We start from the raw sequence: 25,779 nt of genomic DNA on the forward strand, positions 1-25,779 counted from the left end.
ACCATTAAACTTTCAACTTTTTCAGCCATTTCTGATGTTAAACTTCTCACTGAAAGCACAGAAGCCAGCCATAATCAGTGCTGTAAACATTAATGAAAACTCTTATTAAACATGGCTATCCATCAGGGGAGGAGGCAAGTACACACATGGCCTTGTCCTATACAGAAATCAACCAGAAATAACACATAGTTACTTTGCCCAGAGGCTCAAGATTGCAAGCTGAACAGAACTACACTTCCACACGTCTGTCGGCACAGGAGCTGGCATTTCACAAATACTGTCAGAAGCTGAAAAAAATTTCTATTATCTCATATCAGTGAAGACAGAAAATACACTCAGTTTTCCATAACACAATCCATCTAAAAAAGTTTAAAACAAAACTCCTAAGCTACAGCACACAAATAGATGACAAGGAAGTTCCACATCATCTTATCCACACACTTCCATTCTTTACCTCCCACCATGACAATCCTGGTTGCCTTCTTAAATTTCTGATCTGGTCAAGTCACAACTCTCCCACAACATCCCACAAGTGCCTTCCCGTGGACAAGAAATGCCACAACATGCTGCAGGTGGGCCCAACTAATTATGCAGGCACTAACTGACTACCATATATTCTTTACCTACCAGGCAATGAGCAACAGCTTTGCCAACTTTGAGGCCTTTCTATCAAAACACAACGTAACTTTGGGTGGTCTTATTTATGAGAGCATCAAAACTTACAATACCTTTGTTTAAAATCAACAGAAAGGGTGCAGTGACCAAATGTAATAACCTAGTAAACCGTATTGTGTTCAGGCTCTCAAGAGGTTTGACTGTACAATGACATGACCCTCACCACCCTAGCCATTTCAGTATTTCAGTGTAGCAAGCCCTTTAGCTTACCTGTCAGTAAATAATTTTAGATACCATCTAAAAATTGCCGCTATTCAAGACAACAGTACATAAGGCCACGAGGCAAAGAGCATACGCCACAGTCTCATTTTTCCTCTTTTGTTCCACTCCTCAAGAATAGACTCAAATGTAAATTGAGGCCACAGGAAAAGTGACTAAAGAAACCATCAGGCCAGTAACACAGTCAGCACTCAAGACCTGAATATGGGACTGACTGCAGCTCTGAAGAGACTCGTAAGCAAAATATAAAAAAGTATCATTTTGCATGATGACAGCAGCACTGCATTTAGCCAGCCTGTATTGCCCCCCCCCCCCCCCCCCCCATCAGCTTTACAAGAACATCCCACAGCCCTGCTGCTAAGTGTGAATCAATGAGGTGCCACACCTGTGGGCCTCACACCCCAGGCACATCTCTGACACTCAGGCCTTGCCACAGAGATTAACAGGATGCTATTTTTCCCCCTCAAAATACACACGCACTTTTCATTGTGTACTGTTAGAATCAAATTATCTCTATCCCCTTCCCCAGATCTGAGACTTTGTACTGGTTTTGGCTGGGATAGAGTTGAAAGTCTTCATAGTAGTTTGTACAGGGCTGTGTTTTGGACTTGTGCTGGAAATAGTGCTGATAGCACTGGTGTTGCCAAGCAGTGCTTACACGGTGTCAAGACCTTTTCCACCTCTCACACCACCCTGCCAGAGAGCAGGCTGTGGTACACAGGAAAGTGGTGCCCAAATGACCAAAGGGATATTCCAGACCAGATGACATTACGCTCAGCAGTAAAAGTTGGGGGAATAGGGAAGGGGGGCACACTCCAACTGATTGCATTTGTCTTCCCAAGTAACCGTTATGCATGACTGACCCCTGCTTTCCTGGAGATGGCTGAACACCTGCCTGCCAATGGGAAGTGGTGAATGAATTCCCTGGTTTCCTTGGCTTGCACACACAGCTTTTACTTTACCTGTTAAACCATCTTTATCTCAACACCCAAGTTTTCTCACTTTTCCCCTTATGATTCTCTCCCCCACCCCACAGCGGGGAGTGATCCAAGCAGCTGCACGGGGCTTAATTACTGTCCAGGGTAAAACCACAGAAGACTCATAGTAGCTCAGTGTCTTACAATCTCATTTCCCTCAAACTCATCCCTGACTTATCTAAGTTATACACAGGACAGTCACACTGCACAAGATACTTTTCCTTTAAATACTTGCCTAAAAGCCTTTCTACAGCATCTACAGTTATGTAAGTCTTAGCAATAAATATTCAGCAAAATCAAAACCCTGAAGCCTTGACAGGTAAACTCATTACAAAGCTCAGCAAGCTGAAAATCACACCTTTCTTACCTTGAAGAGTCACTTCTTTCATCTTAACCATCCCCTTTTGGGTTCTTATTAACAAGCTAACTAGCAGTATTTTGGTATTTTGTGGAAGTTTTTTTGGTTTATTTTTTTTAACAAAATCCTACATCAAACATTTTCTAGTCTGGTTTTTTTCCTATGCATATTTAAGGTCAACCTTGAAAAATTTCACCAGCCTCAACATTCTATTTATATTTTACCATGTTACATTCCAGAAACTCCAGCAGGAAACAGCTGTCAGGATTCCAAATATCCTATTTACTTACCCAGGTAAAACAAAATAAGGCTGAAGAATCTTCCAGTACCTTTACCGTCTTTCAGACAACTGACAACAGTTTTGTGAAAACAAACTAAAAGAATATCAACAAGATATTCTGATCCAAGTTACACATACTTTAGATATACAGACAGTAAGATTTTTTTAATATACCATTAAAACACATAGAAGCACCAAATGTTGTTCCTCCAAATGGTGAGCTACTTGACTATATACTCAAGTCTCAAACAAACAGAACAGAACTTCATGAGCAAAGGATTTTATCTGTACAGTGATATGCAGTAACCACTACCCACACCTGTCAACACTGAACCACAAACAGTAGCTACTACAGGTACTCTCACAGAACCAACAAGGTATAAAAACTTCCCTACAAACACATTAAAACCTGGCTGTTCCAGAGGGTGGCAGAGCTTTAACATCCATTTCCATTTAGACACAATACTCAGTTTTTAAGTTTCATTATAAAAAAGTATATTTTCCAATACAGTACTTACATCCAGTTCTCCTGTACATTTCAGAAACCTGAAATGAATGAATACATGTAAGCAGCAATAGATCCTAGTTGTTCTTATGTACCTACACAATCTGGACAGTTAGGTACTTCGTAACTTTCTCAACAACTAACTGAAATCTCAAGTTAAAAAAGGGACATTTTTTACAGGAAAACTAACCCTTAGAGCTGTGAGCTCTAGAAGAGGCTATAAGGTCAACATGACTGCCTCCATATACAGCACAGTTACAGAACTAGCTTGACAGTCATTATGTAAAGCTGTTCATAACAAAGCTGAATAACCTAAAGAATAGTTTTATTTCTAATTTGAAGCCAGTCCACAAGTTTGGCTCAGCTTTGCATGACTGGCCAGTGAGACAGCCTGGCATCCCTCTCCGCAAAGCTGGATAAACAGGTTCAAGCGCAAATTATTTGACAGTGACCCATCCACCAACACATACACTGCTGATCTTTGTTGTTTCCCCTTTACAAGATGGCTATACATCCACACACTAATTTTCTTTCAAATACCAGACCTGGCTTTTTCTGCATTTCAGATAATCTAAGGTACAACAATAATTTAGGTGTATTCACCTGCATTCTGAATAAACTTCTGCCTTTAAGTAAGGCTTTCACTATCTTATTCTGCATCACTTGATGCCTGGATCACTTTGTACATGTCTGTTACCTGTTAATTCTGTAAGTGAAAGTCATTCAGATGTCTCAGCTTCCAAAATCAGGCTGACCTGCAGAGCCAGAGACTCCCTCAGAAGTTAAAACACCTCTTGAAATTGCATAGCTGTCTGAACACTATATTTTAAACCATATTAAACCATTTTATGCACTACAAGTCCACTCAAAAGACAGAGTAAGACCAGTCCCTCTCAAAGTAGTAGCATGAATGCCCTGCAAATAGGGTCTAAGCAACATGAAGAAATAAAAACCTTCTTGCAAGTCCATACAAAAGGACAGCAGTAAGGCCACATTAAATGTTTCAAGTGCACGCTCCTTGCCAGGATGGGGAGAGGGTGTGTGGTACAGCCAAACACCAAAACTGACTCCATAGCTTTATGAGGTGCCAAGACACCGAAGAAGCCAGTGTCCAAAAGAATAGGACACTGAAGAAAACCAGGAAAGAAGCAGTCCTTCTCAAGAGAAGCATGACCTCATGAACAGCTCTTAACACCCACACACACTTCCGCACAGAGCAGTGCAAAAGGCCCTTTTTCAGTAAAGTGTTAAGCACCACATCAATGTGCTATTTTACAAGAAATCTTGAGTAAACTCCTTTCTGCCACAGTTGCAGATGAACTCATGTCAAAAACTGTTTCTTGCAGCTCAGTTTTGATCACATTCACATAGTATATAATGAACACAGTGCATTCCAGGAGCTCAGAGTACTTCTGTGATCCCGATACACTGCTACGGTGCTGCAGCCCCCTCCTCCATCCTGCTGCTCAATTCCTCTTCTTGTGGTGTACCAACAATGCCCTTAACTCCGTACGTTCACTGGCACCCTATTATGATAATTACAGGGCAGTTCTTCTAATTATCAGAAACTCCCCTCCTTCCTGCAAAGGAAGTTCTCTTTCCACAGAGGCACTGTCTTCTGCTAGGCAGTACAGACCTTGTATTGCAGACATTTTGGGAGCTATAGACTGAAAGCATGTGCAACAAACACTTTGGTTTTACATAGAGAACACTACTCGGTTCTTCAAGGTAACAAAGTTTTTATCTGTGACAGAAAAACCTTTAAAACCACACAAAACTCAAACATTTGAAAATTTTTAATCAGACTCCAAACGTCATGTGATTGTTGAGAAGCTACATATTAACAGAAACTTGTTAATGCAGTTTTTAAGCCTGACAAATTTTGCTCGAGCACTCATTTTTTGACCAAACCTCCACAGGGCAAGGAATCTACTGACCATGATTCTGCCTTTCCATTCCTGAAGCACCTCTGCATAAGAACATGATGGGACATCCCCCTATACAGAGGTATCCATTTCCCAGCAATGGGACAACAGTTCCTGCAACAGCTGGTATATATACCTCATGTTTTATGCTATGCTTCCAGAGTGTGGGTTGAAGGTCATCCAGTTTTCATCATCCCAGTGTGCTGTCACTGCCTTATTTGCTCATATAGTGCTGCCTCATCGCACTGGTCGCTTCAAGCCCCGAGCTCAGCAACAGCATTCCAGCTACCAGGAAGACATTGTATGTCAGCTGTCCCACCATCCCTGGCCGTCAGGCTGTCAACCAAAGCCATAACACCTCTGCGAGCTCACTGGCCCGAACGTGGTGCCAAGCAGCCCTCTGGCTGAACAACTGCAGTATTAGATGGTAATAACCATACATATACACATTCACATTTTTCTATATTGATATCTATGCTTTTGTGTGTGTACACATGCATGTGTATATTTTCATTAAAGCGTATTCCACAAGTCTCAGTTTATGAACACAAGGCTCTGAGACACAGCTCCATCCAGAAAAGCAGTTGACAGATGTTGCCTGCAAGTTCAAGAGCTTGGTATTCCAAAAACCAAAAGCAGAAATAGCTTCCTACTTCTAAAATAATCCATTTCTACACACATTTTGGAGTTCAATATTTCTCCACGTCATTTTAAGCATGCAGACAATGCATTCCAAGGGGCATGCCACTGATCCTTTTCCCACTGCCCACACAAATTCCCACTGTGTAACAATCTGAATATCAGGGCTAGTTTAGACAAGAAGCACTGCTTTCTTCCAGTGTCTGCTCCTGAGGCAGTGCCGTGAAAATAACAGCTATGAATCACATACCTCGACCTGCTAATTGGACTGTTAGCCCTGCCGATGAGCAGGAACCCTCCTCTTAACAACTGCAGTCCAACTTTGAAAAAAACAAACAAACAAAAACAACAAAAAGCACCTGAGACTACTTGCAGTATCCAAGACACTTCAAGTTACTAAAGTGCTCTGGGAAAGATAAATGAAGGCGTACTATAGATTTCTGTGAAAAGTTTTCTTGCTTGGTAACAGCTATGCTCCAGACATACCCAGGTGCCAAAGTGAAAAAACAAAACCCAAAATAACAAAACATCATCAATCTGGTGTTCTTGCTGGTAATGACAGAACCACTTACATTGCAAAGGAAAGTATACAAATGTCAAATGCACAAATTACTTCATTTTTTAGTAATTTAAAAATAATTACATCAACTGATGCAGTGTACAGTCATAAACGAAACACACAGACGCCAATGATGCAAACAGGTACTAGTATTTTTATCATGAAGCAGTAGGAGAGCTTTAACCCCAGCAGAGTTCACAATCTGAGAGACTTCAACATGTCAGCTATACTTCCTCTTAACAAGGAAGATCACAAAAGCTTGCAACAGTGCAAAAACTTTATGCAAATTTAAGCGCTACAGGAAATCACCCAAAAAACCACACAGGAAATCCCCTCACATCAAGGCAACAGCCAAGAAAGACAAGGGGGTGGAATACAGAGGAACATAAAAATATCAGTCCCAAATCGGTATCTTTTTCTTCTTTTAAATCCCAAGAAGCATTCCCATGGCACTGACCTCTGCAAATTTTCCTCACAGTGGTAAAGTTACTATTCATTGAAAAGCCTTAACAGGAATTCTTAGCCATCACCTCTGACAATGCCATCATTCCCTCCTGGCCTGCAAGGACCAGCAAGAAAGCCTGAACTAGTAAATGGATAGACATTTCAGCTGTTTGGGTAAAGTTCTCTAAATTTTGACAATCCTATCCTCTGTAAAGCCTCTGCTGTCCTCTGCATCAGGCAACACCCCTCCCTCTCAAGGAGAACATATGAAAGACAAACAGACTTAAGGCAAACCTGTGTGTGTTTGTGTGAAAGCCACAAACTAAGATACCGTTAATTAGCCTTTTAATAGGCAAACTTCCATAAAGTCCAGAAGATGTCATTTTTCTTTTGCTACAGTTGGCAGTGCAACTTCTTTGTGAGAACATCCCAGAGAGAAGCTTGGATCAAGCCCTGCCATACACAAAAACACTCTACAGACACCTATTCTGTCATTCCACTATAAAGCACATTTTAAAAACTTATAATTTTATGAGCCTATACAGACTTCAAAACATTCCTTTTCTGTACAGAGCAAACCCATTCCAGTCAGCTAGAGTACTACAAGCCCTGTGCTGGATTTTCAACTAAATCTACTACAGACAACTTCCAAATTTCAGTGCTAACATTGTAGTTCTAAATTTAAGCAAACTTTATGTGACAGCTGGCCAACTGAGATGCTCAAGCTTCAATCTAGCCAACAGCAAAAGAAACAAAGCTCAACATCCTGGATTGAAGACAATCATGCTACTCACCCTACCTGCTTCTCAGAGTATCCAGGTCACTTGCTATCCAAAGCTGACTATTTGAATCACAACATTGCTTCTGCACCATCTTCTGACTGTCTGCCTCAGATATTTTGCTTCTAGAGAAACAAGAAAACCACCACCACAATTTCCTAATGCAGATGCAAGCACATCTATTTGATATGTTCAAATAGTTTGCAAAGTTAATTCCTGCAATATTCTTTCAAGTTTAAGGTAAATTAAGGTAAATTAAGGTAAATGAGATTGAAAGCTGATTTATTTAATGCTTACTCTCAAAAAATAGGCCAAGCATTTCATATACTCTGTAAGAAATACATCTTATGAACCCAATATAAACCACTTTATTTCTTAGGGTAAAACTGATCCCTTCTTTACCCCATGCTTTTGTTAGAAGAAATATGAAAAACCTCTCTGTTTCAGTTTTGAATCAAGCTGCTCATCACCACTGTACTATTTGTATTTAATTCAACTAATACTTACCTTCTCTCAATAAGGGAGAGCGCAGAACATGACTAGATTGCAACAGTTCAACTAATAAATTGTGAATATCAAAACATTAACCTTTCCATTAACCTCTTTTCACCTCCAGATTCTGAAATCATGTTGTAACAGAAATTAGTCAAGAGTATTAAACAGGTCCTCTATCTACACTGATAGAAAACAGAAGTAGAAAGTTATGGTAAAATTTGGCAACAAGTCACAATCCACTGGGCTTTATTCACAAAGTCAATTTCTAGGGCTGTGCTGTCCTGCAGACACTTGCTACTGGAGCCACTAAAAACCCAAGTTAAATGTAACACAGAGGGAAGGGTACTGTATTTTTTTTTTCTAGCAAAAGGCAGAGCTTTCTTCTCACAGAAACAGCACAAGTATTTGCGTTTGAAGAGACCAATCTGGTCTGCTCCCAGCACTGGTGGGGACCAGGAAACACTTCAGCACAACACAGAGTTGTCAGTTACCTTATGCAGTTTACTGTACAAAGTCAGTACAATTTGTTTACAGGCACATCAGTAATAAAAGCAAAACAGCATTCTAGTTCAATGCTCATGGAATCATCTTCCAGCCTGGGAACAACACTATTTTCCAATAATAAAAGTAACTTGAAGATCCTTGTACTTTGGAGATGTACAATAATGCCATCAATCCATTTACTTTCTTCAAATTCCTTCTTCCTTGCACTTTTGCACATCCCAGCGTACTTAAACAAGCATGCTTTCTCTTTATAGAGCATGCAAGTTTCCTTTGAACAGGCATACAAAGTCCAGTCAAGTATTGCTGTTGAGTTTCATATCCAGAGCACATTACACCAATCATAACTGCAGCCCTAGCTTGGCATTTTTAGAATCTCCCTAGCTGGCATAATCCAGTTACAGAATTAAAAAAAAAAAAAGAGAGAGAGAAGTTTAAGAAATAAAATCCACATTTCCAAAGCCAAGAAATGCTCATCAAGAGTGACAGCTGTTCACAGGGGCAAGCAAGATTTTTCTCCAAGACACAGAGCTTCACATCACTAATGCTTCCCTTTCCAAGATTCAAGAACAAATAGAAACTCACCCTACCAACCAACCTGAACACTCGTTTTATTTTGGTCAAGGTCAAGACAGTTGAGTAAACTTTTATATAAGGGATTACGCTGTGTAATCTAGGCCAGAACAGTTAATTCTATTTCACTGTGCCATTAAACTTCTAGCATCTCAAACTTTAGAATGCTAGGCATCTCATATTAGTCAAGACATAACTAAGGTGATGCCTTCAGGCAGGATGTGCTTCTTGCTCAACTTTTCACAAGAAAGCTTCTCAACTTGTTGAAGACCTTGGTAAGACACCTGTAACAAGCACCCACTAGCATGATTTAAAAAATAAAAACCAAAAAACACCACACACCACCAACAAAACAAACTAAAAAAAAAAATTGAAAACAAAACCCAGCAGCTGTATCTTCAACATGTGGAAAGGTTTTTCCCCATCCCTCCTGACTTTGTTCACTCAATTCAGCTGCATCTGTAGTTTACTCTGAACTGAAAACAGAACAAGTTTGAAAAGCAGGACGATGACATTATCTGTGAATACAGACTAAACAGAAAAATGAAGTTACTCATTCTACAGCATGGACATGAATTCAATTCATTTTATAGACTGATTTCAAATGTCATTTGCTAAGCATTTTTAATGCACACAACTGCTTTTTTTAAAAAAAGAATTTGATTTTAACTCCAACGTAACAAACGTGTGTCCAAATAAATGCAGTTACAGAATGTTTAAATCTGTGAATATAGATATGTTATATACTTAATATGCAACCACCACAACTTTTTTGGAACTGAACTCCACTGTCATACTGAATGGCTACCAATGAATTAAAAAAAATCCAAAACCACACACACACCCTTTTCTTTAACTACGTCTTATTTGCTCTGTAGTTTGACTTTAATTTTCATTTAAATCACAATTAAAATAGTGATTTAAATATGGAAGCATAAGAGTGCAAAGCAGAGGAGGTCAGAGAATGGATCTATAACATCACACATGAATAACCAACGCACCAAATACCACAAAGCTACCATTGCACAGAACCAAGGCAAAGCACAAGGCGCTCCGCTTCAGCAAAACGCCTAGCTCTACAGCATCTTGGAGAAGTGCTGCCTTTCATTGCAACAGAAACAAAAGAGTAACCAAGCAGCGCAGAGATAAAGCAATTCACAATACTAGAAGCATTTCAGACTAAAGGTAGACATCACAGGAAGATTCGCTGGTTTACTATTAACCTTAAGGCAGGGGTCCCCAAACTTTTTAACCAGGGGGCCGGCGTGCGGATGAAGTGGCAGGCAGCCATCTGCGGCTGCTTGGTTTCCCCCCCCAACCCCCGGTGGGGGGGGTCTGTAAATACCGGGGGCTGGACTGAGGACCCTGGGGGGCCGTAGTTTGAGGACCCCTGTCCTAAGGCATCATACACATAATAAATTAGCAAGGCAAAACCCCTATCTCCTCACTGCTAGAAAGTCTATGTAGTCTCACGCACATCTTCATATCCAAGTGTAATCACTAGTGAATTCACTGACCATTTTTAATACATAAGCATGATGAAAACTGGATTAACTGGCTGGAATTATTTCTTAGAATTATCTGATATGAATATTTGAGGCTATCAGTATAAGGTTTTCATTACCTCATCTTCTTTAGCTGTCTGCAAATACACATTTAAACTCCAAAGTGTGTACCAAAGGAGCGGATATAGACCTGACATATGAAGAACAGGGGACCAATAAACTTTAAAAGCAAAATATTTGAGATTCAACCTGCTTACACCAATAAATAGAATTTTAAAATATTTTAGGTACTAATATTTCCTTGGTACCTGCATGGGAGCAGCAGTTCTTAAAACTATCTGATACATGTTGAACACACCCGAATACTTTGGTTTCCATACAAAATATCTCTTTATTAAGACTGCTATCTGAAATATTTTACATCATTCTTATGTGGAATTTGTTCAGCAGTAATAATTTCAAAACTTCACACCATGAAATTTGACAATTTAAGAGGAGACACTGAAAAACTTCTGAACAGTATGAGCAGCTTGATCATTTTAAATAAACAAGCTATGCTGCAATGGCAACAGGATTCTGAGTATTGGAGTCAAAATTACCAAAATCATTTAATACCTCTCATACATCTTACATGTTTCAAGGTAGAGTCAGTCAACAGTGGTAATTCTGAACGAGACATTCATTAAATGGACCAGTCAGGAAGCTTGTGTGTTTCTGGGTTAGCCTCAAAAAATGAAAGCATTAAGACCCATCTAAGACCACCTAAACCCAAAGATGTCATTCCACAAAAACTTCACCTCACAAAGGCAGCTATATAATTCAATGACAGCTTAACAGCACAGCAAGTCATCAGGAAGAAGTAACAGTCCGTTTGATAGAGGCAAACATTTCAAGAAAGCACAACACTGGGAAAGTAATACCGTTAATTCACATCAGGAATCAGAGGAATTTGAAGACATCTACATGACTAAACCAAATTAGATGCAGCACGCAGTGTTTTGTTTTGATGAGTTTCTTCTATATGGTTAGACTGCTTTTAGAACTACCATAAAAAAATAAGCTTCCTTTTCTAGCTTCAGAGCACCTAAGGAATCTCTGGATAGCTCATTCCGAGAGCAAATAATCCTCCTGCTGGTTTCACGAGTTCTCATTAAAAGCCAAGTGATACTACAGAAGTGATAACTTATCTAAATCGAACCAAGGTGAAGGTCTCAACTCTACACAGACCATGCTACTGAGCTCTGTGGAGAGACAACAGGGCTCCAAAGAATGCAATTACTTCATTTCTTATTTTTCAAAACGTTTTGTTTTCCTGCACATCATGTACGAAACAGAACCAATCCCAGGTTTAACACTGACACGACAAATCTCATTTGCGCTTCCTATTCTTGTCTCATAGAACACATGCTACATGCAAGTCAGGTCCTTATACAAGTGTGTCAGAGTAATTCAGTGCCTTATATTCTTTAATGATCGATCTGCTCTGTATGCAGGACATCAAGTTCAAAGCCAAAGTACTAAGAGGAATCACCTACTACTGTGTCTATACTGCTGCAATCCAGAAGAGCACTGGCTCTGTCAGAGTTCTTCAACAGCACAGACCAAGCCTATGCACATTTAGCAGCTGCATAAAGATTAGCTCCAAGTTTCATTCCTCCATGGTTTGTCTCTCCAAACAAACACCACTTTCATACGGTTTCATGAAAGTAATTCACTAATTATCCAAAACAACAACAAAAAATTAGCAACAATTTCTCTAAGTAAAAGCACATACCATTTTTCAACCTACAAAAATCAGAAAGGACGTAAAAACGTCATATTAATCACTGACTTTTACAACTTTTTTATTTCATAAGTGGCAAAAAGCTGCAATAACAACTCATTAGAACTGCTATTGAAAGAAAAGATGCAGATAGTAATCACAGTCCAAATAAATTTAAAAAATGAGAAGTAGAATGACTTTGCACAACAGAACACGAATCAAACCAAGAATTGGAACTGTTCCTATATATTAGTATGTAACTCTCATAAAAGACTTGTGTGTTAAAAGTTCCGAGACACCACAGGAACAAATTCATCCATTAAAATAATATGCAAGTTTGGAAGCCCAACATACACATTATTCTGAATACAATCTCCTGAAGTCCTTGAATATCAGAATTCCTTTAATATTTTTGTACACAGCAATCAAGGCATAGCTATTACAGAAGCAATGCGGAAGGAACCATCACGGAGCCGGGATGTTCCAAACTCTACCTGTATCTCTTGTATAGACTTGTTTCATGACTTGGAGCTAATCCCTTCATCTTCCATGCATCTTCTGTTGTTTCTCCCTTTTGCGTAATAATGACTCTCCCTAAGGGGATGTGATGTTCCTCAGATCAATACCAGCTTTGACACCTCTTGAAGACAAGACAAAAAAATGCTAAGAGGTGTTCATGCTCACATGAGCCCACACAATCATTTCTTCAGTATTTTTACCATTTGCATCAGAAGTAGCAAGGCAGACATAATGAGAATCAAGGCTAAGACACACTTTTACAGGGAAAACACTGCAAGTTAGCAGCCCCACAACAGACAATGTTTAACACCTGTGTTAACACACCTGTGTTCATGTCACTCAGGAACAAAGCAGCATCCCTTTTGCTACTCAAACCAATGGAAATATTCCCCATTCAATTAAAACAGACCCCTAGAACCAAGTAGTTTTTATTTCCAGTTGTTAATCTGTACCTTTCCATGCATTTTCCTCCACCCTGCTTCTGTTCAGAAACCCAGTTTCACAACTGACTTCACCCATACCCAAGACATCCCACTGCTACTAGTAAAAAGTAACTTAGACAAGCATGAGCAAGGAATGCATGAATCAGGAGAGGAAGGAAAAGGTTCCTACCTTCTTAACCAGTAGACTAACACCCAAGAGACTAAAATCCATTCCCAAGACAACCAAGAAAGCTGTAGAAGAGAAACCCATTTTCCTTCCTTGTCAGCAGCCAGATAATGATTAAGAGAAAAAACAAGAGCCTAGCCCTTCAAGAGATGAGGGCTTTCATGTTCACCACCAAACTTCCTCAGCTGGAGAGGAAAACATAGGATAAGCCACCTCTACTGCAGCAGAACAACACACTAGAGATGAAGTGACCTACATCAGTGTGCTACTGTTCAGCATCACTGGGACCTTCTAACTACCCTCAGACTTCCAGCTTAAGGCATTAGTAATAGGCAAATGCTCCCAACATTTCAGGAAGCTGCTGTTCATCCAGTATACTCACAGCTTCAAAACTAAACCTATAAAAACACAGGAGGAAAAACTCCCATTTCAAAACAGACGCCTGCAAATCTAGTATTTCTTAGGAAAAGGACAGTATCTCAAGCAATCAAGTTACAATTAGTTGACCGGCCATGTCCAAGTTCCTGCTTAGTCCCAAATGCAGAATAAAATTTATTTACTAGAACCACCTGTTAGCTGACACTCTTGAATTCCACATTTTGGCAGGCACGGAGCATTCATAGTGTCAGTTAACACAGCTCTGCTCACAAACAGCAACTTCTTCAACTGTGGCAACCTACTTATCTAGACCATTACAGAGGCAAAAAATAACCACAACAAGTGAAATATGGCCCAAGGTTAAGAAATCAAACAATTTTGAGAATGAAGGCTTAAAAAGAACATTTAAACCAGAACAATGCCAGAGACAAGCAACACAACTTGACCACCTCGAACAGTTTTCCTCCAAACCAGAGGTGAAATCTATTTAGCAAGAAGACATTCATCAAACAGCACATGTGCACACATTTACAGCTTAAACATCTACAGCTAGGAAGATGTCTAAGTTCACACAGTTAATTAACATGGGTATATATTAAAGCATGCTCATTCTTCCCAGATGCGAAAGGAAAGTAAGCCTGTAATTACCATGATCCATAGAGACCAAATCCCATCTCTGGCATTAGCTTCAGTTCTCTATGCAAAGAGGAACTGTACAAATACTTCCATATGGGTATCATACTAGTTAATGACTTGACAGCCCTGATATTACACTCACAAAAGCCCAGAGAAATAAACACCCTCTTCTCAGAATCACTGGTTTCTAGTTAACAACTGTCTGAAAATGCATTCTACTTTTACTAGCTAACAAAGTTTTTTATTTTCTACGTTGACATGCAAAGTACCAAGATCTAATTTTAAAAAAGGAAAAAAATAAACTTTCAGTTGAACCAACAAAACACACACACCCAAAATAAGATCCTGCACAGCTTCTTTTAAAGTCAGGCCAAGTCTTTCACACACAAAGCTAACATATCCTCTATTATCACATACTGCCTTACCCTCTGAGCATGTCCAGGAGTTTCATAGTAAATCTATATGCACACATAACCCTCTTTTATGACTACAGTAACATTAGTATACTTCAGCAGAACACATTCGCAGGGGGGAAGAAAACAACTAGATGGCACAAATATTTGTTACATCTGTCTTCCGTCAAAATTTGGCAAAGGAAAGAGGGTTTGAGCTTGTGCATCGTATTAACATGATATACTGCTACAAATCAAGTTGCTTCTCCTGTACAGCCATCTGATTCTTGGCCACTATCCCAAAAACTTAGCTCAGAATTACTAGATTCCAAAGTACTTGCTCAGTATTTAACTACTTCTGGGCACACAAAAATTAAATTGATAATCATTCTGTTCGTTTTCAAGAATGTTATGTGCAGTTTACAGAAGTGCAACATCATATGTTCATAGACACTGCAATGCAGAAACGGGGGGGACACAAAGCCTAATAACTTGGCATACAAAGAGCATTAGACCACAGGTCCATAAGAGCCAAACTTGCTCTCAGCTGTCCAACACATACCTTTGTCAGCCTACAGATGCTTCCTAACCTCCCAATTTCTCCATCTCTGTACAAGAGGCACACAACAGCTCTGGAAAGTACAGTGAGAATGACCAGTCTCCCAAAGTTACCACCAAAGTTAGTCAAGACAACTAGTGTCCTGACTAACAAAACTGAAGTCAAAGCATTCATTTTGTGCACTACATTACACAAAAAAATGGTATTTTTACCTGCATGTTGATGTAAAACTAGGATCACATGCAAATACCCAAACTGCTTCCTGGTTAGTTTTCCTTTTCATTACAGAGAGCACAGCTACACCTTGTAATAGCCAAAACAATGCTCATGTTTCAAGTTGTCTGCTGCCTTCATTCTGCTTGAAAAGCCCAAGGTAACTCCCAAGCACTACAGCATAGGCTCCCTATCTTTCATCACCCAGAGATCAAAACTTGGTTCAGCATGTCACCATCTGCCATTCTGAAGCTACACATGAAGCTCTTGCATAGTCCCAATAGGCATGGCTGCCTCGCTTCACGTGTACTAGTGTATTATACTTTTAGCCAAAATGAAAATCAGGAAGTTTTAAGTACTCACGCTGCCTTTTTCTCCCTTTATCTTTTGAACTCGAACAAACCATTTCTGCAACTTAAAGCAAAACTGTTTGAGACAGAATAGGCTTGACCTTTACAATTACATGTGAACATCGATTCAGTAATGTGCTCTGAAAAAAACTGAAATGACCAATCCCGACTCAAATTCCTCAAGTTATCTTTCCAGACAACCTTCAAGCTCATAATCTACCTGAACAACTGAACTAGATTCCAGCTGAAAATAAAACAGTAGCTACTGCAAAGAATGGCAAGTCACATGCTACGTAACCGCTAAACTAACAAAGAAAGCCAATAATGGACATGTCAGCTTGCCACATACGAGGAGGTTGCCCTATCACATAGTCATGACAGAAGTGGTCCTGCACCAAGTACATTTCTAACACCTATCACAAAAATAAGCACTTCTGCTGTACAATCTGAATCTCAGAGTCAAAAATTCAGTCCACACCCCTTTACTAAAGTTAACTCATCCACTACAACGATGCTTCTCTTCTGTTTGCCTCTTCAGAGCAGCACAACAAATGAGCTATATGTTCACATGAGAAAAAGCAGTGCAGGCTGTACAGCAGCACATTTAAGAATTTACAGCAGCTACCGCAGTTGCAAATCCCCAACACAACTTAGTCTAAAGACCTAAAAATCAGGGCATGAAAAGTTAATTGAAATGGGGCTTAACAAAGCATCCTAGAAAGGCAAGAATCTTATGCACATCAGAAAGTTATCTGAATTACTTGTTGAACTGCTAAGACACATAAGGTAGAAAAAAAAATACCTACAACAAAACTTTCAAGACCATCCTAATTTTAGGACTGATTTTGAAGAACTTACTAAGCCTCTTTCCTGGAGAATAAGCACTTCAACCTTTAGCATAGTTGTGATGTTGATCAAATTTTAAGACTCCCCTTCTTAGACAATTACTTGAAGAAAAAACACTGGGAAAAACACCTGCACTAAAAATTCAGCAGTATGACAATCTACAAATGTACAGCATACCATCTCATAAAACAGGACTTGCATTCTTCTCCGTTAAGGTGCTAGTTTTCTTAGGCCTCAACTGGAACAGTATGAAAATAAAGGACCAATGGAATAATAAACGTCATCAAGTACTTTCAAAGACTGCACACTCAATTTAAGCAGGACAGCAGAGCTTGCAAAAAGCTCATTCCTCCATTAGTTTGCCAGTAATGACTCCAAGAGGTTGCAGTGTGAGACAAATTACAAAGGAGAGTGAATTTCCCATTTTATAAAGGGAAGATTCAAGATTTTCACTTGTCCTCCCTATTGAGATGTCCCTCTTCACAGAAAGCTATGCTTTAACCATCATACTAAATACATGAAGCAAATGTTCTGTTATACAAACACTTTAACTCATTAACTTCAAAGCAATCACCACCTGATTGGCTTTTTCCCCTACCTCCTATTCCTAGATACAAGGTCACTCAGAAAAAACAACAGCTTCCTAAGATACAGCACCAGAAGACTCAACACCATACAGCTCCCAGCTCATCATTTTATCAGCCAGAATGATTTTAAAAACACACAGTATAAGCAGTATCACACAACTTCTTTCCACATGTACTAGGGCAAAGGAAATGGAGAAAGTTACAGCACAACAGCAGTCATGTGTCGTGTTCAACCCCTCCTTCCCAAAGTTTCAAGACATAAAAAAAGCTGAAGAACAGACTATTGCCTTTTCTAAACACAGCAACACTACCTACCGCTACTTCACAGCTAGTTAGGGTACTTCTAGGAGCAAGGTGCACAGGGTGCTATCCAGTTTCTTCTGTGTATAGTCTCTGGCATCTCACCTCCACTTTTGTAAGCCATGCACTTGCTGGTGGGAGGGTTAAAATGGAATAGACTTCACTGAAGTAATGACAAGAGTTTTGCTCCCTCCAAATACAGTCAGCCTAGTCCTTTCCAAAAAAAGGGGGGAAATACTTTCAGGGGCAAGATCATCACCCTCTTGTGCTATACCCACAGCACGCTAGGACATTCCTCATCTGTAACTAAGGTTAACATCTGTATCCTAGGCAAATGGCAATTATTGGCTAATCCTGTGAAAACTACTTCAGTAACGCTCGCTCACAGCCAGATTAGTATTCCCAGTATGTAGCAACAAAGAAACCCCTAAAACGACAAAAAAAAACCCCTCATGCTTGATTCTAGGACACTTACTTCAAGGTTCTTTGCTTAAGGTGACTCCTAGCCCCGTAGCACTGGCCCAGCATCTACTTTTACAGCTGCCTGCTAGCCACATAATGCTTTTATGACAAAATAGGAGTACACCATCAGAAAATGCGAGCTCCAACTCTTACTTTTTCTGCAATGTATAATCCCCAAACGGTCAAAGCTTTACTTTCAATCATCTCCCTTCTTTTAGTAGAGGACCAAGTCCCACCTTTTTTTTTTTTTTTTTTTTTTTTTGAGGCACTTCTAGCTTAATGAACAAGATGAGATATGGACATCTGTCTTTTTGGTGGAATACTTCCAATGGGACAAATGTTTAGTGCCTCTATAAGCTGTTCCCTTAAAGGAAGGGGGTGGGGGGGCTGTCAACATGGGGACAAACAACAGGCAACTACTGCCTGACACTGAGGTTACCTATTTCTCTGTTGGACTAAAGATAGTCCAATTAAGAAATAAGGAAGCATCCAGACACAGTACTCATTGTCCTAGACAACAGGAGAACAACTACCCTGAAGAACCCTTTAAACACCAGACCAAGACATGCAGGACACCAGATGAAAATTTATCAGTGGTACCACTGTGGGGAAAAGACTACCGAGTACTACTATTTTATTTTTTTTAATAAGATGCAACAGCATGTGCCCCATGATTCCATTAATCAATTCTGAACAGGAAACAATGAAAGCAGTATTATGGTCATCTTTCCATACCCACAAATTAGCTTCCAAACCAAGCCAAGAGTTCAAGAATGAAGCTTTGTACATTTCCTGTACAGTCTCCTTTTTTCTTTTTTTTTGTGGTGTTCTGTTTTTTTTGGAGGGGAAGTTGCTAACTCTTACTTTCCTTTTCACTCTTCCCAATGTTAACTGTTTTGCATTGACATTTGAGATCAATTTAAAGTGATGTTTCATACTTTGTCACATTCAGTTTGTTGCAATGTCTTAACTAGAAAGTCTTTTTCCAATATTGGAGTCACCATAACCAGAGTTCCCCGTGCACCATCTGTAACTTTGAAAAAGAGAATTCTCTGTATTTGTCATATTTAATTCTCCAAACTTCAGCTGCATTGCACACGTTCTCATTCAGCAAGAGGATACAGAAGACGAGGCCTTCATTTCTTCCACACACTTCTACTATCCCCTCGAAACAGCTAAGAATTCATTTTCTACAACAAATCTTAACCAAAATTGATTGCTCCCCCCACCTCCGAGTAGTAAAGCTTAAAAAAAAGTACCTCCATCCACAACATACTGACCATTAGGGTATGAAGGCTAAGTAGTCACCAGAAGAGAAGTGTGTTTAAAACAGAAGAAACCATCTAACAGCCTATAGCTAAAGCACCTCAACCTTTAAACCTGCTTCACTACAAAAGGATGCAGTTGCTTTAGATAGCATTATACATATTTATGCAAAAGAACTAGATTATAATGCTACATACTTTTGCCTTTAAAATACCACAATAAAACAATATCATCAAAGACTACAGAAAAGCAATCTGAGGGCAACATCTGCATCAACACAGGAAATCTACTGAAGATTCATTACTGCAGTCTAACAAGGTAGTTACAGCTTTGAGCCTCTTGGCACCACTATTGCCACTCACTCTTGTTACCAGCAGCCCAAGTCCTTCGCAAAACCAAGAGCTAGCTAGCTTCCCAAGACAACTTCGATGCAAAATTTGGAAGGTGGGGGGAATGTGTTTAAACAGTTTGAATTTGACAGACAATGCTATTAATTCTAACAGCTAGTAAAAAAGCACATCCTCATCACACCACTAACAGAACATTATGTATGAAATGGGCTTGTTATGTTCAATATATTAACTTATTAACTATGATTCGTGACACAACCTAAAACTGCACTATGAGCCTCTTAAAAGTAAATGGTATTTCATCAGCACTGAATAACGGGAATTACCTGAAAAGCTGAAGACCTTCAGTTTTACTGAGGGTAACTGAGAAAACGAACAAAGAGAAAAATGCCTTATGTAAAGGGAGTAAAAAAAATAAGTGATTGTTCCCTCCTGCCCCCCAGCAAGGAGATTTGTTAAGTATTAATAATAGATTGCAATATGACTAACAGAACATGAATAACATACAATTACTTACTATTTATTTTTACTAAGTCACAGGAAAACCTGACTGTCAAGAAGTAATTCCTACAAAAAAAGCAACTTTTTCATTCATGACCTGTTGTGGTCAGTCTGGAGCGCTGAGTGCTACACCAACACTCAGTCACCATGACCTTCTCGCCAGTGACCACGGACACACATCTGCTCCCCGCACGCACACTGTTAACCCAGCCGCTTCCCAACAGTCAGAGGACTTCTAAGAGTATCATTTCCCCGGCCCCCTCACTTCCCTAATACCTCAACCAGGCAGTTATGCCATCTGTTACTTTCTTCTCCTCTAAGCCTTTTGGGGTCCTCCCTACTGAACAGCTCCAACGTTGGCTTTGAAGACTTCTCCCAAGATGCAGTAGATTTACACCGCCCCAACTCTTTTATCAGTTCTAATCTTAGGCATCCATACTTAAGAGACCACATAAAAGCTGTAGAAAACTTTATTTCAGTCTCAAAACTAAGGAAGCCAACTTGCACAACACCCAACTGTTAAAACTGTACTCCCCCTGTCCCCAAGCCTTTAAGGGCTATGAATTTGTTTCTGCAGGCTACAGAAAGAAGAAAAGATAGCTATCTATAACAATCTATAGGGACTCTTTCATTATGAGAAAACTTTTAGTAATATGCTAAATTGCGCCAAGTGCCATAAAATTTTTCTCCTTTGCATTACATATGTGGTGGTTGTGTTACATCACCAATTTGTTCAAGAGCTTATTTCCTTTTTAAAAAAAAAAACAAAACAAAACAAAGTTTCTATCCTGCAACCAGTGCTGCAGAGAAACAACCTTCCGTCAGACCACAATCACCCTAAAGGAACTCTAAGCAAGGACCACCCATATTTTAAGCAACTGGGTATGCAGTTGGCTAAACCCTGATCTCACTTTCGTAAGCCAAAGATTAAATACTACATTCTAAATATTAAGTAACAATTCCACTAGTCTACTAGAACTTTTTTCCAGATAACAATGAAAACTTAAGTACCACCTATAGATTTCTATTGTAAATAGTAACAGTACCTGCACGTACATGTTAAAACCAATCTTAAATCTTCATCTAGAAATGCACATAAGAAGTGACAGTTTACAAGTACATTTATGCATGAACTAGTCTAAGCAATACACAGATGTATGAGCGACAAAGATAAATTACTTTGCCCACAACATCCAAAGCACTGCGAGATTCAGTAACCACACAGTATAGGGGACTAGCCCCGCGCTCAGTGACCTAGGAGGTGGATTATACTTTATACATTACAACACTGGCTGCCACCAACTAGGAAATCAACACCACTCCGTTTCCCCCATGTGCAGAGTAAAACTCAAATATGGCTGTTTTGATGATGGCCCATGCCAGCGTGTGTTAAAAGTCGTACAACTAAGAAAGTCTCACACACTATGACTGTCTGAGCTCACACAACCCTGCTTTAAGATCCACTGGAGGCCCAACAACATGAAAGTCCAAGTTAGAGACAAGAATTAGAAGTCAAGCACCCTGCAACAAGGGGGGGAAGGGATTCCCTACAGCACAAATCGCTTGCACTGCAGCTCCACTCGTGACCCCACCAGAAATATACTACATTCCAGCCAAGAAGATCATGTTTTTTATTTGGGGGGATTTGTTTGGGGTTTGGTTGTGGTTTTTTTTCAGATTAGCTGACAAAAGCCTGCTGCAGTTAAGCCTCCCTATTCGAAGGTGCCGGTAACCGGCCACGCCGCCTGCAAGCCCGACGGGTCTGCCGCCGAAAACCCCCGGCCCCACCGGCAGCTTGCTGCTCCCGGGCATCTCATACCGGTTTACTCGCGACAACATGACAGGAAACTCTAAGCCACCTAACGAGCCCCAGGCACCAGCCGAAACAAACAAAAAAACAAACAAAAAATCCAACAAAAGCCACAAACAAAAAAAACCCCAGCGAAACCCCCTTAACCGGCTTACAGCGGGTCAGCAGCTATCCAGGGACGGGGATAAGGACCAGCGGCGGGAGCCCGGCCCGGCCAGGAGCCGGCAGCGCGGCCCCGCCTCGCCCCGCGGCCGCGCTCGGCCGCTGCCGCTCCCGCCCCGTACACGGGCGCCTTGCCCGGCCCGCCGCGAACCCCCGCCCCGTTACCTTCCGCCAGCAGCTCCTCGGGGGTGACCTGGTAGCGCCCGACGGCCAGCACCTTGCCCAAGGCGACGCCGCTGCCGCCACCGCCCCCGCCGCCACAGCCGCCGCCCGCCGTCCCGCCGCCGCCGCTCCCCTCGGACTTGGGCATCCGAGAAAACTTCTTCATGGCGAGCGGGGCCGCGCCGGGCCCGCAGGACGGGCGCCGGCCGCAGGCGGCTGCCCGGCCCCGCACGGGACAGGGCGGCCGAGGAGGAAGCCGCCGGGCGGGCGAGGGGCGGCGGAGGCGCCGCGCCTGAGGCGAAAGGCGGCCGTTGCCCAGCGGCTACCGGAGCGGGGAGGGGGCTGCCCCGGTTCACATGCCGGCCGCGGCCCCCGCCCCGCTTCTCCTCACCCGTTCGCCCGCCACCGCCGGCTGCCCGCGCCCGCAGCGACGCCCGCTCCGGCGGGAGGAGGAGGAGGAGGAGGAGAAGGAGGAGGAGGGGGAGGAGGGGGAGGGGGGGGGAAGGAGGAGGAGGAGGAAGGGGGCGGGCACAGCCCGGGCACAGCCCCGCGGCGGCCGGGACGGGGGAGGCGGCCGGGAGGGGCGGGGAGGGGGGGGGGGTGCCGCGCTGCCGGGAGGAGCCGCCTCGCCAGTGTGCGGCGCGACGGCGCATGCGCGGCCCCCGCTCTCTCGCGCGCGCACAGGCGCGCGCTGCTCCCCCCCGCCCCGCCCGCGGCGGCCGGAAGTGAGGTTGTCAGCACAGGGCGAGCACGTGGAGCGAGAGCTGGGGGCGGGGGGTGCGCGCGCGGCGGCCGGTAGGGGTTGCAGCGGCCTCGCGCCCCGTACTCCGCCCTCCGTGAGGCGCCGCGGGGCGAGCGGGCCCGCCGGGGGCTCAGCCCGGGCCCCGGCCGCCGGCGCGGCGCTCACGGCGCGGCACTGCCCCAGCCACGTGCGCGAGATGCCGAGGGGAAGGGGTCTTCGGCTCTGCATGCGCTGCGGAGACCGGCGGTGGCCTGTAGACCCTGTGAGGGGGTCTGTAGGGTGCCTCCAGGAGCGGAAATAACTGTAAAAAGCATTGATGACATCTGTGAATTCCCAGCAGTGGGTCTGCGTGCATGCACTAGGCAGAGCTCTGGGGGTAACTGACTGGAAATAAGTGGCAAAAGGCTGGATCTGTACAGGAAAACATTTGCTGTAAATATCCCACTGCAAAATATCCGTGGACATTTTCCCCATAGGCATGGACAAAGTAACCCGAGGGATTTTCCAGCATGAGGTTCATTTCACCTGTGAGATTTTCAGGAAAATCAAAACTGTTTTTGAGAAATGGTTTCTGGACCTCCAGAAGCCCCGTGTTCGGTGGTCCCTGCTTCAGTTTGTCATCTTGACTGGAAAGGCCCAGAGCCACAGCAGCCAGGGAGCCACTGCCTCTAAGGTACACTGTTAGCACCGTGCTGCTAGGTAGCAAAGGGGAATGTTCACAGTTCCCTCCAAACAACTTTGGGAAACACCCTTCACTTTCAAATCACTTACCCCAAATTTCCAATTCAAATTCATGTTCAGACTGAAGTCAAGTTTCAAACTGTCCAAAATACCAATGGCATCCAGGTTTTGTACTTAAAACAGTGTTTCTGGTCATTCAAAAATCGTGAGAGATCGGAGTCATTGAAAAGGTAAATTCATCCCAAGCCTGTTCTCCTGTGTGCCCCCCATGCAAATACGAATGAGGTCCAATATTATTATTTTTTTTACCCTCACCGAATGAAATCACACAGTAAAGCCAAAACTGATGCGGGATCTCCTGTCAATCTCTCATATGAATGAATGAAGCTGCATTTTTGGCATCTCTAGTGGGGAATTTCACAACACAGCCTTTCATGCCAAGCACCTAGGTTTTGGATGGGTATCAATTGCAGACATCAGCTCAGCAAAACCTCTGGAGAAGTCAGAAACTTAAATCTTTGGGATAACAGTTCAATGATCAAATTACTTTTGGCTTAATCATATTGCCTTACTTTTAGTAACAGAATGACAATATTTCTCTATTGAAGTGACAACTTGTCATACACTGAAAGCACTGACACAGCTATTGCGTTAGTAGTCCCCTTTCTGTAGTCATTGCCATCCTTTCAGTAAAGGGAGATCAGTTTTTCAGCAGCATAGAGAGACTAACACACAGTCTTCCTTAGAAGAGAAAGGTGTTTTGACTGCAGATGAAAGGAACAGAGTACTGTGAGAGGAATGGCATGATCAGCAGCATTTCATTAATGAGGGCATTCTTACAGTGATATATGCCTGTGCTCCTTAATATATGCTTGTAATTATGTCTTTGAGAAGAAATGCAGCTAGGCTTAAAGCACATAAGTTTAGTGCCAGTGAGTAACACAATTTTTCTCATCCTCAGTAAAAATAACATTTTCTCAAAGTCACTGTGAGAGGGTAGGGTTGGCTTTTAGGTTAGCTGGTTATTTTTTATTTTGGGGGGGACTCTCTATCCCTGTCAATGTATTTTTGTTCTTTTTAAAGTAAGAGATTGAATTATTGCTTGAGTTATTTATAAGCCAGACAAAAGGAGCACTCTTGTTGTACTGGGATTAGTGCTACTAATCTCTCTCTTGGCATACTAGAGGACGTGGAGGTCAACTACCAGGCGTCAGCAGTAAGTAAGTGTATCAGTACTGCACACCAAGTTGTGGTGATGAACGCGTGGGTGGCCACCGAACTTAATGCAGAAGCTGCACTGAAGCTGGGATATCAGTTATCATTACAGGGTGGGGTTTTCTATACAATGCTTTTTTCTTAAACCTTCAGCCCAATGAATCAAGAAATCATACAAGATATTCAGCTTTCATTATCAAAAAAAAAAAAAAAAAAGAGCAATAAAGGTCAGCTGCTGCTTTTTATGACTATGGAGTAAACAGTGATCTAGCACTGCACGAAAACAGGTGAGAAAACAGAAGAGTCCCAGTCATGTGCTGTATATGTCACCATCACATGGTACATCTTGCTTCTTCCTTTCCTTTATTGCCAGGGGTCTAAAATGCTGGTACGTTCTTCCATTTAGTTTTTCATAATTGTGTAATGACAGATCTATAATGGCATGTGAATTATTCCACTTACTCTCTTTATTCAGCCCATAATGGGCATCTGGAAACTTCTTTCACAGTTAGTTTCACAAAAGCAAACCTCTGGAGTTTTTTTTTAATACCACAGTAAACTGTACTCTCAGTGTCAAGATAGCAAGAGTCATAGCTTGTGTCATAGCATGCAGCCGTGACTTCATTTCAGAGTGCTTGAAATCTGGGTCCCCCCCTGACTCTTGGCTGCTAGACAGCCTTAAGCATGTTGCTTCACCTCAGCATATGAAAAGGTTTCCCACCTGTAAAATCAGAATAAGGCAGCTTCAAGTACACTGTTTCACCTCCATATATGAAAAATATTCCCATCTATAAAATTAGTGTAGTGATTATTTACTCCATTGCAAAATACTCTGAAGATTTA

General features: G+C 41.8%; 1 protein-coding gene across 1 annotated transcript in view; it reads right to left on the reverse strand.

The window, feature by feature from the left end:
* BMP2K (BMP2 inducible kinase) overlaps positions 1-22,778 on the reverse strand; it is a 62,911-nt gene extending 40,133 nt beyond the window's left edge. The window contains 1 exon segment of the mRNA XM_056353094.1: positions 22,302-22,778. Coding sequence (XP_056209069.1) covers positions 22,302-22,464 — 163 coding nt within the window. The 5' untranslated portion in view covers positions 22,465-22,778.
* Between the last annotated feature and the right edge of the window lie 3,001 nt (positions 22,779-25,779).

Source organism: Falco biarmicus, chromosome 1 (genome assembly GCF_023638135.1).
Source record: "Falco biarmicus isolate bFalBia1 chromosome 1, bFalBia1.pri, whole genome shotgun sequence".
Classification (NCBI taxonomy): domain Eukaryota; kingdom Metazoa; phylum Chordata; class Aves; order Falconiformes; family Falconidae; genus Falco; species Falco biarmicus.